We start from the raw sequence: 17774 nt of genomic DNA on the forward strand, positions 1-17774 counted from the left end.
GGGGATTTGGGGGATTTTGGGGGATTTTGGGGGATTTTGGGGTTCGGGAGGAGATGGAGGGTTTGGGGGGCTTGGGGGGTTTGGGGGGAAATTTGGGGGATTTTGGGGGAAATTTTGGGATTTGGGGGAATTCGGGAAATCGGGGGTCGGGGGGGAGTCGGAGGGTTTGGGGGATTTTGGGGGAATTTGGGGGATTTGGGAAATTTGGGGGATTTTGGGGGAATCGGGGGTTCGGGGGGGAGTCGGAGGGTTTGGGGGATTTTGGGGGAAATTTGGGGGATTTTGGGAAATTCGGGAAATTGGAGATTTGGGGGGGACTCGAAAGGTTTGGGGGATTTTGGGAAATTTGGGGAATTTGGGGAAATTTGGGGGATTTTGGGGGAATCGGGGGTTTGGGGGGAGTCGGAGGGTTTGGGGGATTTTGGGGAATTTGGGGATTTGGGGGGACTTGGAGGGTTTGGGAGATTTTGGGGATTTTGGGGGAAATCTGGAGGTTTTTGGGGTCGGGGGGAGTTGGAGGATTTGCGGCAATTTGAGGATTTTGGGGAGATTTGGGGGGAAAACCGGAGATTTGGGAGATTAGGGGAAATTTGGGGGCGTTGGGGGATTTTGGGGGATTTGGACGGAATTTGGGGGTTTTGGGGTTTTTTGGGGGGAATTTGGGGGATTTTTGGGGAATTTGGGGAGATTTGGGGGAAAAATTTGGGGAAATTCGGAGATTTTGGGGCTCTGGGGGGATTTGGGGAATTTGGGGGAATTTTGGGGATTTCGGGGGAATTTTGGGGGGATTTTGGGGGATTTGGGGAATTTTTTGGGGGGTCCAAGGATGCCCGAGGGGGCTCTGGGGATGTTTGGGGTTTTTGGGGGGGATTTTTGGGATTTTTGGGGTTTTTGGGGGTTTTTTTGGGGGGGGATTCGGACTGTGGGACCTGCAAGGGGCTCGTGGGGCACTGGGAGTCACTGGGAGTCACTGGGAGTCACTGGGAGTTACTGGGAGTCACTGGGAGTTACTGGGAACCATTTTTGGGGTCACTGGGAGTTACTGGGATTGTTTTGGGACTTACTGGGAGTCACTGGGAGTCACTGGGAGCCACTGGGAGACGTTGTTGAAGTCACTGGGGGGCACTGGGAGTTACTGGGAGATACTGGGAGACGTTTTTGGGGTCGCTGGGAGACACTGGGAACTGTTTTCGGGGTTACTGGGAGTTACTGGGAGATACTGGGATCATTGTCGGGGTTACTGGGGGGCACTGGGAGTTACTGGGATCATTGTCGGGGTTACTGGGGGGCACTGGGAGTTACTGGGATCATTGTCGGGGTTACTGGGGGGCACTGGGAGTTACTGGGATCATTCTGGGACTTACTGGGAGTTACTGGGAGATACTGGGACCCATTCTGGGGGTCACTGAGGGTCACTGGGGGGCGGGATTATGTAAATGAGGTGGTGGGAGGGGCGGGGTCAGACCACGCCAGGGCGGGGGGGAGTGGGTGCTCTCAGCCAATCAGAGGGTGCAGGGGCGGGGATATGCAAATGAAGCAGTGGGAGGGGCGGGGGTTTGGTCCTGTCAGCCAATAGGAGGGTGCGAAGGGTGGGGATATGCAAACGAGGGGGGGAAAGGGGATTGGGGGCTCTCGGCCAATGGGAGGGTGTAGAGGGGCGGGGACATGCAAATGAGATGGGCTCGGGGGACAGGGAGCTCTCATCCAATGGGAGAGTGCAGGGGCGGGGTTATGCAAATGAGGCGGGTGAGGGGATCGGGGGCTCTCAGCCAATGGGAGATAGCGGGGGGGCGTGGTCTGTGTTTGGCCACGCCTCCCCCCGCGGTGACAGCGCCCCCCGCAGGCCAAGGACAGCGACGATGAGGACGAGGTGGTGACGGTGGACAGGGATCACTTCATGGACGAGTTCTTCGAGCAGGTGGGACCCCGGAAACCGAGCCGGGACCCCCGGAAACGGGTCTGGGACCCCCAAAAACGGATCCGGGACCCCCGGAAACGGGTCTGGGACCCCCGAAAATGGATCCGGGACCCCCGAAAACGGGTCTGGGACCCCCGAAAATGGATCCGGGACCCCCGGAAACGGGTCTGGGACCCCCAAAAATGGATCCGGGACCCCCGGAAACGGGTCTGGGACCCCCAAAAATGGATCCGGGACCCCCGGAAACGGGTCTGGGACCCCCAAAAATGGATCCGGGACCCCCGGAAACGGGTCTGGGACCCCCAAAAATGGATCCGGGACCCCCGGAAACGGGTCTGGGACCCCCAAAAATGGATCCGGGACCCCCGAAAACGGGTCTGGGACCCCCAAAAATGGATCCGGGACCCCCGAAAACGGGTCTGGGACCCCCGGAAACGGGTCTGGGACCCCCGAAAATGGATCCGGGACCCCCGGAAACGGGTCTGGGACCCCCAAAAATGGATCCAGGACCCCCGGAAATGGGTCTGGGACCCCCCAAAAATGGATCCGGGACCCCCGAAAATGGATCCGGGACCCCCGGAAACGGGTCTGGGACCCCCAAAAATGGATCCGGGACCCCCGAAAATGGGTCTGGGACCCCCGAAAAACCCCAAAATACACCCGGGACCCCCAAAAGTGAGACTGGGACCCCCCAGTTCCCTCCGGGACCCCCAAAAATCCCCCAAAAATCCCCAAAAATCCCCCCAAAATCCCCCAAATCTCCCAAAATCCCCCCCAAATACCCCAAAATCCCCCAAAATCCCCCAAAAATCCCCAAAATCCCCCCAAATCCCTTTGGGATCCCCCAAATCCCCCAAAATTCCACCCAGGACCCCCCAAAAATCCCCCCAAATCCCCCCCAAATTAATTTGGGATCCCCCAAAATCCCCCCAAGACCCCCGAAAATTCCCGCCCCCCCCCGAATTTTCCAAACCCCTCTGGGACCCCAGAAACCCTCCCAAAATCTCCCCGAATCCCTTCGGATTTCCCCCCAAAATCCCCCAAAATTCCCCCAAAAAATCCCCCAAATCCCCCAAATCTCCCCCAAAATCCCCCCAAATCTTTCTTGGGTCCCCCCCGGATCCCCCAGAATTCCCAAAAATTCCCAAAATCCCCCAAACGCAGGTGGAGGAGATCCGGGGCTGCATCGAGAAACTCTCGGAGGACGTGGAGCAGGTGAAGAAACAGCACAGCGCCATCCTGGCCGCCCCCAACCCCGATGAGAGTGAGCTAATTAACTAATTAACACCGTCATCAATTAATTAGCGCGGTCATCTGGCCATTTACGGGGTTATCGGGTCATTAACAAGTCATTAATGGGTCATTAATAGGTCATTAATGGGGTAATTGGGCAGCACAGCGCCATCCTGGCCGCCCCCAACCCCGATGAGAGTGAGCTAATTAGCTAATTAACACCGTCATCAATTAATTAGCGCGGTCATCGAGCCATTTACGGGGTTATCGGGTCATTAACGGGTCATTAATGGGTCATTAATGGGTCATTAATGGGGTAACTGGGCAGCACAGCGCCATCCTGGCCGCCCCCAACCCCGATGAGAGTGAGCTAATTAGCTAATTAACACCGTCATCAATTAATTAGCGCGGTCATCGGGCCATTTACGGGGTTATCGGATCATTAACGGGTCATTAATGGGTCATTAATGGGTCATTAATGGGGTAGTTGGGCAGCACAGCGCCATCCTGGCCGCCCCCAACCCCGATGAGAGTGAGCTGATTAACTAATTAACACCGTCATCAATTAATTAGCGCGGTCATTGGGCCATTTACGGGGTTATCGGGTCATTAATAGGTCATTAATGGGTCATTAATAGGTCATTAATGGGGTAATTGGGCAGCACAGCGCCATCCTGGCCGCCCCCAACCCCGATGAGAGTGAGCTAATTAACTAATTAACTAATCGACTTCATCGTTGGATCGTTAATGGGGTCACTGAGTCATTATTGCGGTCATTAATTGAGTTATTGGGTCATTAATTGGGTCATTAATGGGGTCATCGGGCAGCACAGCGCCACCCGACGAGACTGAGCTAATCAACTAATTAATGGTCTAATTAATTAATTAATGGGGTCATTAGGTAATGAACAGGGTCATTAATTCATTAGGGTGGTTATTAATGCAGTAACGGGGTTATTGAGTCATTAACGGGGTCATTGGTCAGTGGCTGGTCACTCACTGGTCACTCACTGGTCACTCACTGGTCACTGACCAGTCAGAGTGGTCACTCTGTGGTCACTCAGTGGTCACTGACCAATCCCTGACCAATCACTGACCAGTCGCTGACCAATCAGAGTGGTCACTCAGTGGTCACTCAGCTGTCACTCACTGGTCAGTGGTCACTCATTGGTCACTCAGTGGTCACTCAGCGGCCACTCATTGGTCACTGGTCACTCAGTGGTCACTCAGCGGTCACTCTGTGGTCATTACAGAGACCAAGCAGGAGCTCGAGGACCGGTCACTCACTGGTCACTGACCAATCACTGACCAATCACTGACCGATCAGAGTGGTCACTCAGCGGTCACTCAGCTGTCACTCACTGGTCACCCAGTGGTCACTCAGTGGTCACTCATTGGTCACTGGTCACTCAGCGGTCACTCTGTGGTCATTACAGAGACCAAGCAGGAGCTCGAGGACCGGTCACTCACTGGTCACTGACCAATCACTGACCAATCACTGACCGATCAGAGTGGTCACTCAGTGGTCACTCAGCGGTCACTCAGCGGTCACTCAGCGGTCACTCTGTGGTCATTACAGAGACCAAGCAGGAGCTCGAGGACCTCACGGCCGACATCAAGAAGACGGCGAACAAAGTGCGCTCCAAATTGAAAGGTGACCCCTGACCCCTGACCCCTGACCCCTCCCCCCGAGTGACCGCTGAGTGACCGCTGAGTGACCGCTGAGTGACCAGCGGGTGACCACTGCCCGCTCCGGCCGCAGCCATCGAGCAGAGCATCGAGCAGGAGGAGGGGCTGAACCGCTCCTCGGCCGACCTGCGCATCCGCAAGACGCAGGTGAGGCCTTCGTCATCCTCGTCATCCTCGTCATCCTCGTCATCCTCGTCATCATCATCGTCATCATCGTGGTGACTTTGTCGTCATCATCTTCATCGTCATCTTCATCTTCATCATTGCCATGGCCGTTGTTGTCTTCGTCATCTTCATCGTCGTCTTCATCATCATCGTCATCGTTGTCTTCATCTTTGTCATCATCTTCATCTTCGTCGTCTTCATCATTGTCTTCATCGTCTTCATCTTCCTCTTCGTCATCATCATGGTGACTTTGTCATCATCATCGTCATCATCTTCATTGTCATCTTCATCACCATCATCTTCATCATTGCCATTGCCGTTGTTGTCTTCGTCATCTTCATCGTCATCTTCATCTTCATTATCATCATGGTGACTTTGTCATCGTCGTCTTCATCATCTTCATCGTCATCTTCATCTTCATCATTGCCATGGCCGTTGTTGTCTTCGTCATCTTCATCGTCGTCTTCATCTTCATCGTCGTCTTCATCATCATCGTCATCGTTGTCTTCATCTTCACCTTCGTCATCATCCTGGTGACTTTGTCGTCATCATCATCATCTTCATCTCCATCATTGCCATTGCCGTTGTTGTCTTCGTCGTCTTCATCTTCATCGTCGTCATCGTCGTCATCTCCATCTTTGCCATCACCACCATCGCCATCGTCACCTTCTTCACCAGCACCGTCGTCGTCGTCGTCAGGTTCAGCAGCGCTGCCACCGTACGATCTCACCTGGCCCGTCCCACCTGGCCCGTCTCACCTGTCCAGTCTCACCTGTCTGATCTCACCTGTCCATGTCCCACCTGTCCCTCGCCTGTCCGTATCTCACCTGTCTGATCTCACCTGCCCCTCACCTGCCCCTCACCTGTGTCTCACCTGCCCCTCACCTGTCCCTCACCTGCCCCTCACCTGTGTCTCACCTGTCCCGTGTCACCTGTCCCTCACCTGCCCCTCACCTGTGTCTCACCTGTCCCGTGTCACCTGTCCCTCACCTGCCCCTCACCTGTGTCTCACCTGTCCCGTGTCACCTGTCCCTCACCTGCCCCTCACCTGTGTCTCACCTGCCCCTCACCTGTGTCTCACCTGTCCCGTGTCACCTGTCCCTCACCTGCCCCTCACCTGTGTCTCACCTGCCCCTCACCTGTGTCTCACCTGTCCCGTGTCACCTGTCCCTCACCTGCGTCTCACCTGTGTCTCACCTGTCCCATGTCACCTGTCTGACCTCACCTGCCCCTCACCTGCCCCTCACCTGTGTCTCACCTGTCCCATCTCACCTGTCCGATCTCACCTGTCCCTCACCTGTGTCTCACCTGTCCCATCTCACCTGTCCGATCTCACCTGTCCCTCACCTGTGTCTCACCTGTCCCGTGTCACCTGTCTGACCTCACCTGTGTCTCACCTGTGTCTCACCTGTCCCTCACCTGTCCCTCACCTGCCCCTCACCTGTGTCTCACCTGCGCAGCACTCGACGCTGTCCCGGAAGTTCGTGGAGGTGATGACCGAGTACAACGCCACCCAGTCCAAATACCGCGACCGCTGCAAGGACCGGATCCAGCGCCAGCTGGAGATCAGTGCGGGTCACCTGGGCTCACCTGGGCTCACCTGGGCTCACCTGGGGTCATCGGGGGTCAGGGGTCATCCAGGGGTCAGTGGGGGTCAGGGGTCATTGGAGTGGATCCAGCGCCAGCTGGAGATCAGTGCGGGTCACCTGGGCTCACCTGGGGTCAAGGGTCATCCAGGGGTCATCGGGGGTCACCAGGGGTCAGGGGCTATCAGAGGGTCAAGGGTCAATTCTTGGTCAAACAATCATTGGGGGTCATGGGGTCACCAGGGGTCAAGGGTCACTCTGAGGGGGCGTGGTCAGTGTGGGTGGGTCAGGGCTGACTCTTGGCGGTCAGAGGTCACTCTGGGGGGGTCAAAGGTCACCGCAGCCAGCCCCTCCCCCCCACCCCCAGCCGGCCGCACCACGACCAACGAGGAGCTGGAGGACATGCTGGAGAGCGGCAAGCTGGCCATCTTCACCGACGACGTGAGTGACCGCTGGGGTCATCTAAAGGTCACCGGGGTCACCCAGGGGTCACTGAGAACCACTGGGGTCACAGGGGGTCACTGGGGGTCAATGGCGAGCTGGCCATCTTCACCGACGACGTGAGTGACCGCTGGGGTCGTCTAAAGGTCACCGGGGTCACCCAGGGGTCACTGAGAACCACTGGGGTCACAGGGGGTCACTGGGGGTCAGTGGCGAGCTGGCCATCTTCACCGACGACGTGAGTGACCGCTGGGGTCATCTAAAGGTCACCGGGGGCACCCAGGGGTCACTGAGAACCACTGGGGTCACAGGGGGTCACTGGGGGTCAGTGGCGAGCTGGCCATCTTCACCGACGACGTGAGTGACCGCTGGGGTCGTCTAAAGGTCACCGGGGTCACCCAGGGGTCACTGAGAACCACTGGGGTCACAGGGGGTCACAGGGGGTCACTGGGGGTCAGTGGCGAGCTGGCCATCTTCACCGACGACGTGAGTGACCGCTGGGGTCGTCTAAAGGTCACCGGGGGCACCCAGGGGTCGTTGGGACCCACTGGAGGTCATTTGGGGTCATTTGGGGTCAGTGGGGTCATCAGGGTCACCCAGGGGTCACAGGGACCCATTTGGGGTCACCCAGGGGTCATTGGGGTCGCTGGAGGTCACTGAGGTCACGGGGGGGTCAACGGGGGCAGCTGGGAGCAACTGGAGCTCCCTGGTGACCACCTGTAGATCTCAGGTGACCCCTGACCCCCCGGGTGACCCCCCGGGTGACCCCCCGGGTGACCCCTGTGACCCCCGTCCGGGCAGATCAAGATGGACTCGCAGATGACCAAGCAGGCGCTGAACGAGATCGAGACGCGGCACAACGAGATCATCAAGCTGGAGACGAGCATCCGCGAGCTGCACGACATGTTCGTGGACATGGCCATGCTGGTCGAGAGCCAGGTCAGAGGTCACCGGGGGTCACCCGGGGTCACCGGGGAGTCACCAGAGGTCATTTGGACCCACCAGAGGTCAACGGAGACCCATTGAGGGTCACCGAGGTCCACCAAGGGTCACCAAGGAGATCCCAAGGGTCACCTGGCAGTGACCAGAGGTCACCTGGGAGGGGGTCAGAGGTCAACTGGACCTGCTGATGGTCACCTGGGAGAGGTCAGGGGTCACCTGAACCTATTGAGGGTCACCAGAAAGGGTCAGAGGTCACCTGGAGCGAGCGGTGGTCGCCCGGGAGGGGTCAGAGGTCACCCGGGAGGGGTCGGAGGTCACCAGGGTGACCCCTCAGTCCCCCCCAGGGCGAGATGATCGACCGCATCGAGTACAACGTGGAGCACTCGGTGGATTACGTCGAGCGCGCCGTGTCCGACACCAAAAAAGCCGTCAAGTACCAGAGCAAGGCCCGGCGGGTGAGCGCGGGGCCGGGGGGGCGTGGTCGGGGCGTGGCCCCGCCCCCTGGAGTCACCGGGGGGTGATGGGGGGGGACGGGAAGTCGGTGTGGTCACCAAAAGACCAATATGGCCGCCATGAATCCAATATGGCCGCCACAAAAGCAATATGGCCACCAAGACCCCAATATGGCTGCTAAGAAATCAACATGGCCGCCGTGAGTCCAATATGGCCACCACAAAACCAGTATGGCCACCAAGACCCCAATATGGCTGCCATGAATCCAATATGGCCGCCACAAAACCAGTATGGCCACCAAGACCCCAATATGGCTGCCATGAATCCAATATGGCCGCCACAAAACCAGTATGGCCACCAAGACCCCAATATGGCTGCCATGAATCCAATATGGCCGCCATGAACACAATATGGCCGCCACAAAACCAATATGGCTGCCAAGGCCCCCAAATGGCCACCGAAAACCCAAGATGGCCGCCGTGTTGGGGGTGTGGCCATTGATGCTTCTCCCTTCTTTTCTCCCCTCCCCCACCGGCTCCCGGATTCGCCGAAAATCCCAAATTTCGTCCTGGAATCGCCGAAAATCCTGAATTTTTCTTTTTTTTTTTTTTTTTTTTTTTTTTACCGGATTTGCCGAAAAAATCCCGAAACTTTTTCCCGGATTCGCCGATAAATCCCGAAATTTTGTCCCGGATTTGCCGAAAACGCCGAATCTCGACCCCGAAAATTCGGGACCAACAGAAGAAGATCATGATCATCATCTGCTGCGTGGTGCTGGGCGTGGTCCTGGCCTCCTCCATCGGGGGCACCTTGGGCTTGTAGAGGCCCCTCCCCCCCAGCCCCCGAAGCCCCTCCCCCCACCCCCTCATGGCGCCCCCTCCCCCGCCCCCTTTGGCCACGCCCCCACCTCGTTAACGACGCGCATCCCGAACGAGATGGCGAATAAATTAAAAGGAATATTAATTTTTCGGGGGGGGGGGGGAGGGGGGCGGGTTTTCGGCGGCGCCGGTGAAATCTGAGCGGTCCCGGCTCGGCCTTCGTCCATCATCATCGTCATCATCATCATCATCATCGTCATCATCATCATCATCATCGCCACTCTGCCACGCCCCCCACGGTGACATCGGCCACGCCCACAGTGCGGGGGATGGGTCGGGTTGGGTTGAGTTGGGTTGGGTTGGATTGGTTGGGTTGGGTCGAGTCGGTCGAAGTTGGGTTGAGTTGGGTTGGGTTGGATTGGTTGGGTTGGGTCGAGTCGGTCGAAGTTGGGTTGAGTTGGGTTGGGTTGGATTGGTTGGGTTGGGTTGGCCCATCCCAGTTGGATTTGATTGGTTGAGACTAGTGGGGTTGAGTTCGGTTGGTTTGGGTTGAGTTGGTCAAAGCTTGGTTGAGCTGCGTTGAGTTTTTTGGGTTGGGTTCAGTTGAGTTGGGTTGGGTTGGGTTGAGTTGGCTCATCCCAGTTGGGTTGAGTTGGGTTGGATTCGATTGGTTGAGTTGGGTTTGGTTGCGTTGGGTTAAGTTGGGTTGAGTCGACCCATCCCAGTTGGGTTGGGTTGGGTTGGCTTTGATTGGTTGGGTTTGGTTTGGTTGAGTTGGGTTGAGTTTTTTTGAGTTTATCGAGTCGGGGTTAACTGGGCTGAGTTGGATTTGATTGGTTGAGTTGGGTTTGGTTGAGTTGGGTTTGGTTGAGTTGGGTTTGGTTGAGTTGGGTCATCCCAGTTGGGTTGAGTTGGGTTGGATTTGATTGGTTGAGTCGGGTTTGGTTGAGTTCAGTTCAGTTGGGTTGGGTTGGGTTGACTCCGCCCATTCCCACCGCACCGGCGCCATCACAGCCCCAGCGACCCCCCCTGACCAGTCCAACCATCACCCGCCCAACTGGTTAACCCATCACCCACCAGTTCAACCAGTACCCAGGTGGTTAACCCATCATTAACCAGTTCAACCAGTACCCAGCTGGTGAACTTGTCATTAACCGGTTCAAACCAGTACCCAACTGGTTAACCCATCACCCACCAGTTAACCCAGTACCCAACTGGTTAACCCATCGCTGACCAGTTCAACCACTACCCAACTGGTTAAACCGTCTTTAACCAGTTCAAACCAGTTCCCAACCCATCACCCACCAGTTAACCCAGTACCCATCTGGTTAACCCTTCACCAGCTGGTCAACCCATCACTGACCAGTCAAACCAGTTGCCTCCCCCCGGGGTGACCGGTCACTCATTGGCCAATCAACCCCTCCCCCACCGCGCTGACCAGTGCTGACTGACCGGTGATTAACCAAGTGACCGGTGATTAACCAAGTGACCGGTGATTAACCAAGTGACGGGTAATTAACCAAGTGACCGGTGATTAACTGGGCAACTGTTGAGCGACCTCATCAACGACCCAACGACCTCATTAATCACCCAATAAACCCATTGATGACCCAGTGACGTCATCGGTGACCATGTCACCTCATCAATGACCCAATGGCCCCATTGATTGATTGCCCGGTGACGTCATCAATCGCCCAATGACATCATCGATGATGCAACGACCTCATCAATGAGCCAATTAACTCATTGATGGCCGAATTAACTCATCGATGACCCAACGACCTCATCAATCACCCAATTAGCTCATCGATGACCCAAAAACCTCATTAATGACCCAATTTACTCATCCATGACCCAATTACCCCATTGATGGCCCAATTAACTCATCCATGACCCAACAACCTCATTAATGACCCAATTAACTCATCGCTGACCCAACGACCTCATTAATGACCCAATTAACTCATTGATGACCCAATTACCCCATTGATGGCCCAATTAACTCATCCATGACCCAATTACCCCATTAATGACCCAATTAACTCATCCATGACCCAATTACCCCATTGATGGCCCAATTAACTCATCAATGACCCAACAACCTCATTAATGACCCAATTAACTCATCGATGACCCAACGACCTCATTAATGACCCGACGGCCGCGTTGATGACCCGATGACGTCATCAATGACCCGACGGCCTCCCTGATAACCCAATGACATCATCAATGACCCAGTGGCTGCATTGATGACCCAATGACGTCATCAACAACCAAACACGCCCCTCCCCCGCCCCCACATCTCCCCCCTCCCCCCACCGGCCGAACGCCTCCCTCCCCCCCCCCCCGGATTTCCCGCCCCCGCGCCGAGGCCACGCCCACCCCGCGCCCCTCCCCCCACCCCCTCAACGCCGCCGCCGGGCCGTGGGGGGCGCCCCCTGGGGGATCCCAAACCTCAGCGCTGCCCCTCCCCCACCCCCCGGGGGGACGGGGGCGCCCGCCTGGCCCCTCCCCCCGGCCCCTCCCCCCGCGCTCTGTAACCGCCCCCTCGTGGTCTGTGATGTCTTTGCTACGAAAGCCATTGCCACAAACGCAGCCGGCTCCGCCTCTTCTTCCTCAGCGGCACCTTCCTCTTCCTCCTCTTCCTCCCGCGCCGGCGTCCAAGATGGCGCCCGGGGAGCCGCGGGAAAGCGCGGGAGTGTTAATTGAGATCTTAATTGGGGGGCGGCCTTCATCATCGTCATCTTCCTCTGAGATCCAAGATGGCGCCCACAAAGGGGCGGAAAAAATTTAACAGAAATTTAACAGAAATTTTAGTGGAAATTTTATAGAAATTTTATGGAAACTTAATGGAAATTTAATAGAAAATTTAATAGAAAATTTAATGGAAAACTTAAGAGAAAATTATTAGAAATTTTATAGGAATTTTAATGGAAATTTAATAGAAAACTTAAGAGAAAATTAATAGAAAATTTAATGGAAGGCTTATTAGAAAATTTAGCAGAAAAATTAACAGGAATTTGATGGAAATTTTAATGGAAAAGTTCATAGAAAATTAACGGAAGTTTAATCGGAATTTTAATAGAAAATTAGTAGAAAATTGAGTAGAAAACTGAACGGAAATTTATTAGAAAATTAAATAGAAAATTCAATAGAAATGATAAGAAGAATTTAACAGAAATTTAATAAAAATTTACCGGGAAGTTGAATGGAAATTTAATAGAAAACGTATCAGAAAATTTATCGGAAACTTTAATACGAATTTATTACAAATTTAATCGAAATTCCAGAGAAAATTCAAGCGAAATCCGACCCAAGATGGCGCCCACCAAACCACGACGAACCGGAAGAGTTTCAATACGAATTTTAATGCAAAAGGGGCGTGTCCAGGGCGGAAAGGGGGCGTGGTCAGGGCTCGGGGAGGTCGTCGGTGATGAGCATGGGCGACCCCAGCTGGAGGTCGCGCTGGAGGCTCTCGAGGGCGGCGGGGCTGAGCCGGTGGACCTCCAGCCAATCGGCCAAAAGCGACGCCGAGAGCGGCGCCGAGTCCGCCTGGCTGCGGGGGGCGGGGCCGGGAGGGGGGGCGGGGTCAGGAGGTGAGGACAGTTGGTTGAGGCCAAACCCGACCCAACAGAACCCAACTTGACCAATCCAAACTTAACCCAACCCGACTCAACAAACCCAACCCAACCGAACCATGACTAACGCGACTCAACCAACGCAACCGCGACCGACCCAACCAAACTCAACAAACTCAACCGAAATGAACTCAACTCAACCAAACTTTGACCAAGATGACCCAACCAAACCCAACCCAACCGAACAAAACCCGACCCAACTTCACCAAACCCAACTCAACCAAACCCAGCTCAACCAATTCAAATTAACCAAACCCAACGAAGCCAACCCAACCACACTCAACCCAACCCAACCCAGCTTTGACCAACCAACCCAACCCAAGCCAACCCAACAAAACCCAGCTCAACCAATCCAAACTCGGCCAGACCCGGCTTGACCCAACCCAACCAATGCCAAACCAACCCCACCCACGCCCACCTGTCCTTGGGCTCCCCCACCATGTCCAACGATTGGCTCAGGAACTCCTCCAGGTCGAAGCCGACGCCGTAACCGGCGCCGCTGCCCTTGGGGGTCACCGGGAACACGGGGGGCAGCGGATCCTCCACCTGTGGGCGTGGCCAAGGCGGGGTGAGGGCGTGGCCACGGCGCCCAGGTGACCCTGCCCCCCAAGGGTCAGCCACGCCCCCCCCCTCACCTGGGACTTTTGGAGCTGCTGCGTCACCGTGGCCACGTCGGCGTCGCCGGGAGCGGCCGGAGGCTCCGCCCACACCTCAGGGACTGGCCAGGATTCGGCGGGCGGGGCTGGGGGAGGTGGGGCAGGGCAAGGGGGTGGGGCTTGTGCCGGGGGGCGTGGCTGGCGTTGAGGGGCGCCGTCGGCCATCTTGGTCCAGCGCTCCAGGAGGTGCCGGTCGTCGTCGGTGAGGACCAGGCCGTGGAGCCCCTCCCCTCGCGGGCGTGGCTCGCGGCGCTCGCGCTCCCGCTGCTTCTTCTCGCGCTCCTTGGCGCGCTCCTGGCGGCGCCGGCGCTTCTCCTCGCGCTCGCGTTGGCGCTCGGCCGCCGTCACCGGCTTCCGGCCCTCGGGGGCCTCGGGGGCGGCGCACGGAGGGTCTGGGGGAGGGGGGAGGTCAACCAATCACGGTCCGAGCCAACTCAACCAATCACGGTCCGAGTCAACTCAACCAATCGTGGTCAAAGTCAACCCAACCAATCGTGGTCCAAGTCAACTCAACCAATCATGGTCCGAGTCAACTCAACCAATCGTGGTCAAAGTCAACTCAACCAATCATGGTCCAAGTCAACTCAACCAATCACGGTCCAAGTCAATTCAACCAATCGTGGTCAAAGTCAACTCAACCAATCGTGGTCCAAGTCAACTCAACCAATCATGGTCCGAGTCAACTCAACCAATCGTGGTTCAACTCAACCCAACCAATGGCGGTTCAATCCAACCCAACTCAACCCAACAAATCCAACTCAACTCAACCCAACCCAACCAATCCCAGCTCAAATCAGCCCAACCCCAGCCCCGCCCCCACCTCCGACCCCTCCCCCTTTTGCCCCTCCCCCCGACCTTTGCTCTTGTTCCTCATGGCCGACTTGAGCAGCGCCGCCTTCAGCGCCGCCTTGGTGTCGTCCGAGATGGCGCCGTCGCGCTTGGGCGGCGCCCCCGGCTCCGCCTTCACCCGCGGCGACTCCATGGGGCAGTCGGGGGCGGGGCCGGGGCTGGGCATGTCCACGTCGGCGCAGGGCGGCCACGACGGGCCGTTGGCCGCGTTGACGGCAGCCATGTTGACGGTGACCTTGTTGGCCCCACCGGCGTCGGCCACGCTGACGTTGTTGACCACGGCGACTCCGGCCTTGGCGACGCCGCCGTCGGCCACGTTGATTTTGCCGACGGCGTTGACGTTGGCCAAGTCGACCTCGTTGACCATGTTGACGTCGGCCATGTTGACGGTTTTGGCCACGTTGACGTCGGCCATGTTGACGTCGGCCATGTTGACCTTACGAGCCACGTTGACCTCGTCGATCGCGTTGATGTCGGCCATGTTGGCGTTGATGCCGCCCTTGACGTCACCCACGTTGACCTCACCGGCCCCGCCCACCGCGGCCCCGCCCCCGGCCGCCGGCGCCGGCGCGATCTGCCGCCGGATCCCGTCGCGCCGGGCGTGGAAATCGGCGATCTCGGCCACGATGGCCGCCTTGATCTCCTCCTTGGTCAAGGCCTGGCGGTCGAAAGCGAAGTCGAACGCCGGCACGCACTCGGGCTCGTCCTCGGGGTCGTGGTACTTGGCCAAGAACGGGTGCCTCAGCGCCTCGGCCACGCCCACGCGCTCCCGCGGGTCGAACCGCAGCATCCTCCCCAGCAGCGCCAACGCCGCCGGCTCGGCGTCGCCGAACAGGCTCTCCCACGGCACCGGCGGCCGCGGCGGCAAGCTCTGCACGTAGGCCCTGACGCGCTCGGCGCCGATGGCCGCCATGACGCCGGCGGGCGGCGTCCCCAGCACCGCCATGATCAGCTGGAGCTGGTGGACGTAATTCCGGCCGGGGAAGAGCTGGCGCCGGCCCAACATCTCGGCGAAAATGCACCCGACCGACCACATGTCGATGGCGCGCGTGTAGCGGTGCAGCGAGAGCAGCAGCTCCGGCGCGCGGTACCAGCGCGTGGCCACGTACTCGGTGAGGAAGGCCTTGGCCTGGCGCGGGTCGGCGCCCAGCCCGCGCGCCATGCCGAAGTCGCCGATCTTGAGCTCGCAGTTCTCGTTGACCAGCAGGTTGCTGGGCTTGAGGTCGCGGTGCAGGACGTTGGCCGAGTGGATGTACTTGAGGCCGCGGAGCAGCTGGTAGAGGAAGTAGCGGACGTGCTCCAGGGTGAGCGGCTGGGAGGAGTGGATGATCTGGTGGAGGTCGCTCTCCATGAGGTCAAGGACGACGTAGCTGCGGGGGGCGTGGCGGGGGCGGAGGGGGCGGGGTTGGTTTTGAGGCGAGTCGAGGCGATTCGGCCCGACTTCGGCCAAGTCAACTCAACGCGACCCGACAAGTCGCACCCGAGTCAACCGAACTCAACCGGACTTTGAGGAACCCAACCCAGCTGAACAAACCCAAGGCAACGAGTCCAACCAAACTCAACAAACTCAACCCAAACGAACTCAACTCAACCGAACTTTGACCGACACGACCCAACCCAACCCGACCTGACCCAACTCAATCGAACTCAACCCAACACAACCAAACCCAACTCAACAAACCCACCGCAACTAAACCACGACTAACGGAACTCAACCAACCCAACTGAACTCAACTCAACCCAACCCAAAAAATCTAACTAAAACGACCTCAACCAGCCCAACACAACCCATCCACACCCAACTCAACCCAACTCAACCCAACCCAACCAAACCCAACTCAATTCAACCCAACCCAACCCAACCCAACCCAACAAACCCAACCCAACTCAACCAAACTTTGACCAACCCAACCCAACCAAACCCAACTCAATTCAACCCAACCCAACCCAACAAACCCAACCCAACTCAACCAAACTTTGACCAACTCAACCCAACCAAACTCAACTCAATTCAACCCAACCCAACCCAACTCAACCCAACCCAACCCAACTCAACCAAACTTTGACCAACCCAACCAAACCCAACTCAATTCAACCCAACCCAACCCAACCCAACAAACCCAACCCAACTCAACCAAACTGTGACCAACCAAACCCAACCCAACCAAACCCAACTCAATTCAACCCAACCCAACCCAACCCAACCCAACTCAACCAAACTTTGACCAACCCAACCCAACCCAACCAAACCCAACTCAATTCAACCCAACCCAACCCAACCCAACAAACCCAACCCAACTCAACCAAACTGTGACCAACCAAACCCAACCCAACCAAACCCAACTCAATTCAACCCAACCCAACCAAACTTTGACCAACCAAACCCAACCCAACCAAACCCAACTCAATTCAACCCAACCCAACCCAACCCGACCCAACCCAACCCAACCAAACTTCGACCAACCCAACCCAAGCCAAGCGGCGCCGCGGCGCCGACGCACACGGAGCGGAACTCGCCGTAGGGCCCGGCCGGCCGCAGGATGTCCTTGATGCCGATGATGTTGTCGTGCTTGAAGTGCTTGAGGATCTTCAGCTCCCGCAGCGTCCGCTTGGCGTTGGTCACCACGTCGAAGGCGTTGGGGATCTTCTTGATGGCCACCTGCTGGCCTGGAAGGGGGGGCGTGGTCAGACGTGCAGGTGGGCGGGGTCAAAGGTGCGACCAAAGGAAGGTGCCAGGCGTGGCCAAGACTGGGGGGCTAGGGGTTCAGGTGAGCCCGAAAATGGGGTCCCCAGGGGTCCCCGGGTGTGTCCCAGGTGCGCTCAGGTGTGTCCCAGGTATCTCCAGCTGTCCCCAGGTGCGTGTCCCCAGGTGTGTCTCACCTGTCCCAGGTGTGTTCCAGGTGCCTCCAGGTGTGCCCAGCTGTGTCCCTAGGTGTGTCCCAGCCCCTCCAGCTGTGTCCCCAGGTGTGTCCCAGCCCCCCCAGGTGTGTCCCCAGGTGTGTCCCAGGTGTCCCTCACCTGTCTCAGGTGTGTCCCAGCCCCCCCAGGTGTGTTCCAGGTGTGTCCCAGGTGTGTCCCCAGGTGTGTCCCAGGTGTGTCCCAGGTGTGTTCCAGGTGCCTCCAGGTGTGCCCAGCTGTGTCCCCATCCCCTCCAGGTGTCCCCAGGTGTGTCCCAGCCCCCCCAGGTGTGTCCCCAGGTGTGTCCCAGGTGTGTCCCAGCCCCCCCAGGTGTCCCCAGGTGTCCCCAGGTGTGTCCCAGGTGTGTCCCCAGGTGTGTCTTACCTGTCCCAGGTGTGTCTCACCTGTGTCCCGCCTCCTGGCCGAGCTGACCACGCCGTAGGCGCCGGTGCCGATGGCCCCAGGTGTGTCCCAGGTGTGTCCCAGGT

General features: G+C 57.5%; 2 protein-coding genes across 2 annotated transcripts; one reads left to right on the forward strand and one right to left on the reverse strand.

Moving 5' to 3' along the window:
• The first annotated feature begins 1728 nt into the window (after positions 1-1728).
• LOC136305396 (syntaxin-1B) lies at positions 1729-11886 on the forward strand. The gene is made up of 9 exons (XM_066208648.1): positions 1729-1918; positions 3083-3182; positions 4731-4805; positions 4914-4987; positions 6466-6574; positions 6959-7032; positions 7834-7971; positions 8319-8429; positions 9169-11886. Exons 1-9 carry the CDS (start codon positions 1898-1900, stop codon positions 9247-9249), a joined length of 783 nt encoding a protein of 260 aa, XP_066064745.1. The 5' UTR covers positions 1729-1897; the 3' UTR covers positions 9250-11886.
• Positions 11887-12479: 593 nt separating this feature from the next.
• On the reverse strand, positions 12480-17763 carry LOC136305394 (mitogen-activated protein kinase 7-like). The gene is made up of 6 exons (XM_066208642.1): positions 17691-17763; positions 16890-17055; positions 14395-15758; positions 13519-13931; positions 13302-13429; positions 12480-12801 (listed from the first exon to the last, which is right to left on the reverse strand). Exons 3-6 carry the CDS (start codon positions 15737-15739, stop codon positions 12654-12656), a joined length of 2034 nt encoding a protein of 677 aa, XP_066064739.1. The 5' UTR covers positions 15740-15758; positions 16890-17055; positions 17691-17763; the 3' UTR covers positions 12480-12653.
• Positions 17764-17774: the final 11 nt, after the last annotated feature.

Source organism: Chamaea fasciata, unplaced genomic scaffold (assembly GCF_029207755.1).
Source record: "Chamaea fasciata isolate MVZ Bird 193981 ecotype frontalis unplaced genomic scaffold, bChaFas1.0.hap1 SCAF_394, whole genome shotgun sequence".
NCBI classification, from domain to species: Eukaryota; Metazoa; Chordata; class Aves; order Passeriformes; family Sylviidae; genus Chamaea; species Chamaea fasciata.

Coding starts and splice junctions, on each gene's coding strand:
- LOC136305396 (XM_066208648.1), top strand. CDS start 1,898: ATGGACGAGTTCTTCGAGCAG. Junction 4,806..4,913: donor AGTGCGCTCCAAATTGAAAG/GTGACCCCTGAC, acceptor CTCCGGCCGCAG/CCATCGAGCAGAGCATCGAG. Junction 7,033..7,833: donor TGGCCATCTTCACCGACGAC/GTGAGTGACCGC, acceptor CCGTCCGGGCAG/ATCAAGATGGACTCGCAGAT.
- LOC136305394 (XM_066208642.1), bottom strand. CDS start 15,739: ATGGAGAGCGACCTCCACCAGATCATCCACTCCTCCCAGCCGCTCACC. Junction 13,932..14,394: donor CATGAGGAACAAGAGCAAAG/GTCGGGGGGAGG, acceptor CCCCTCCCCCAG/ACCCTCCGTGCGCCGCCCCC. Junction 12,802..13,301: donor GTGGGGGAGCCCAAGGACAG/GTGGGCGTGGGT, acceptor CGCCCCCCGCAG/CCAGGCGGACTCGGCGCCGC.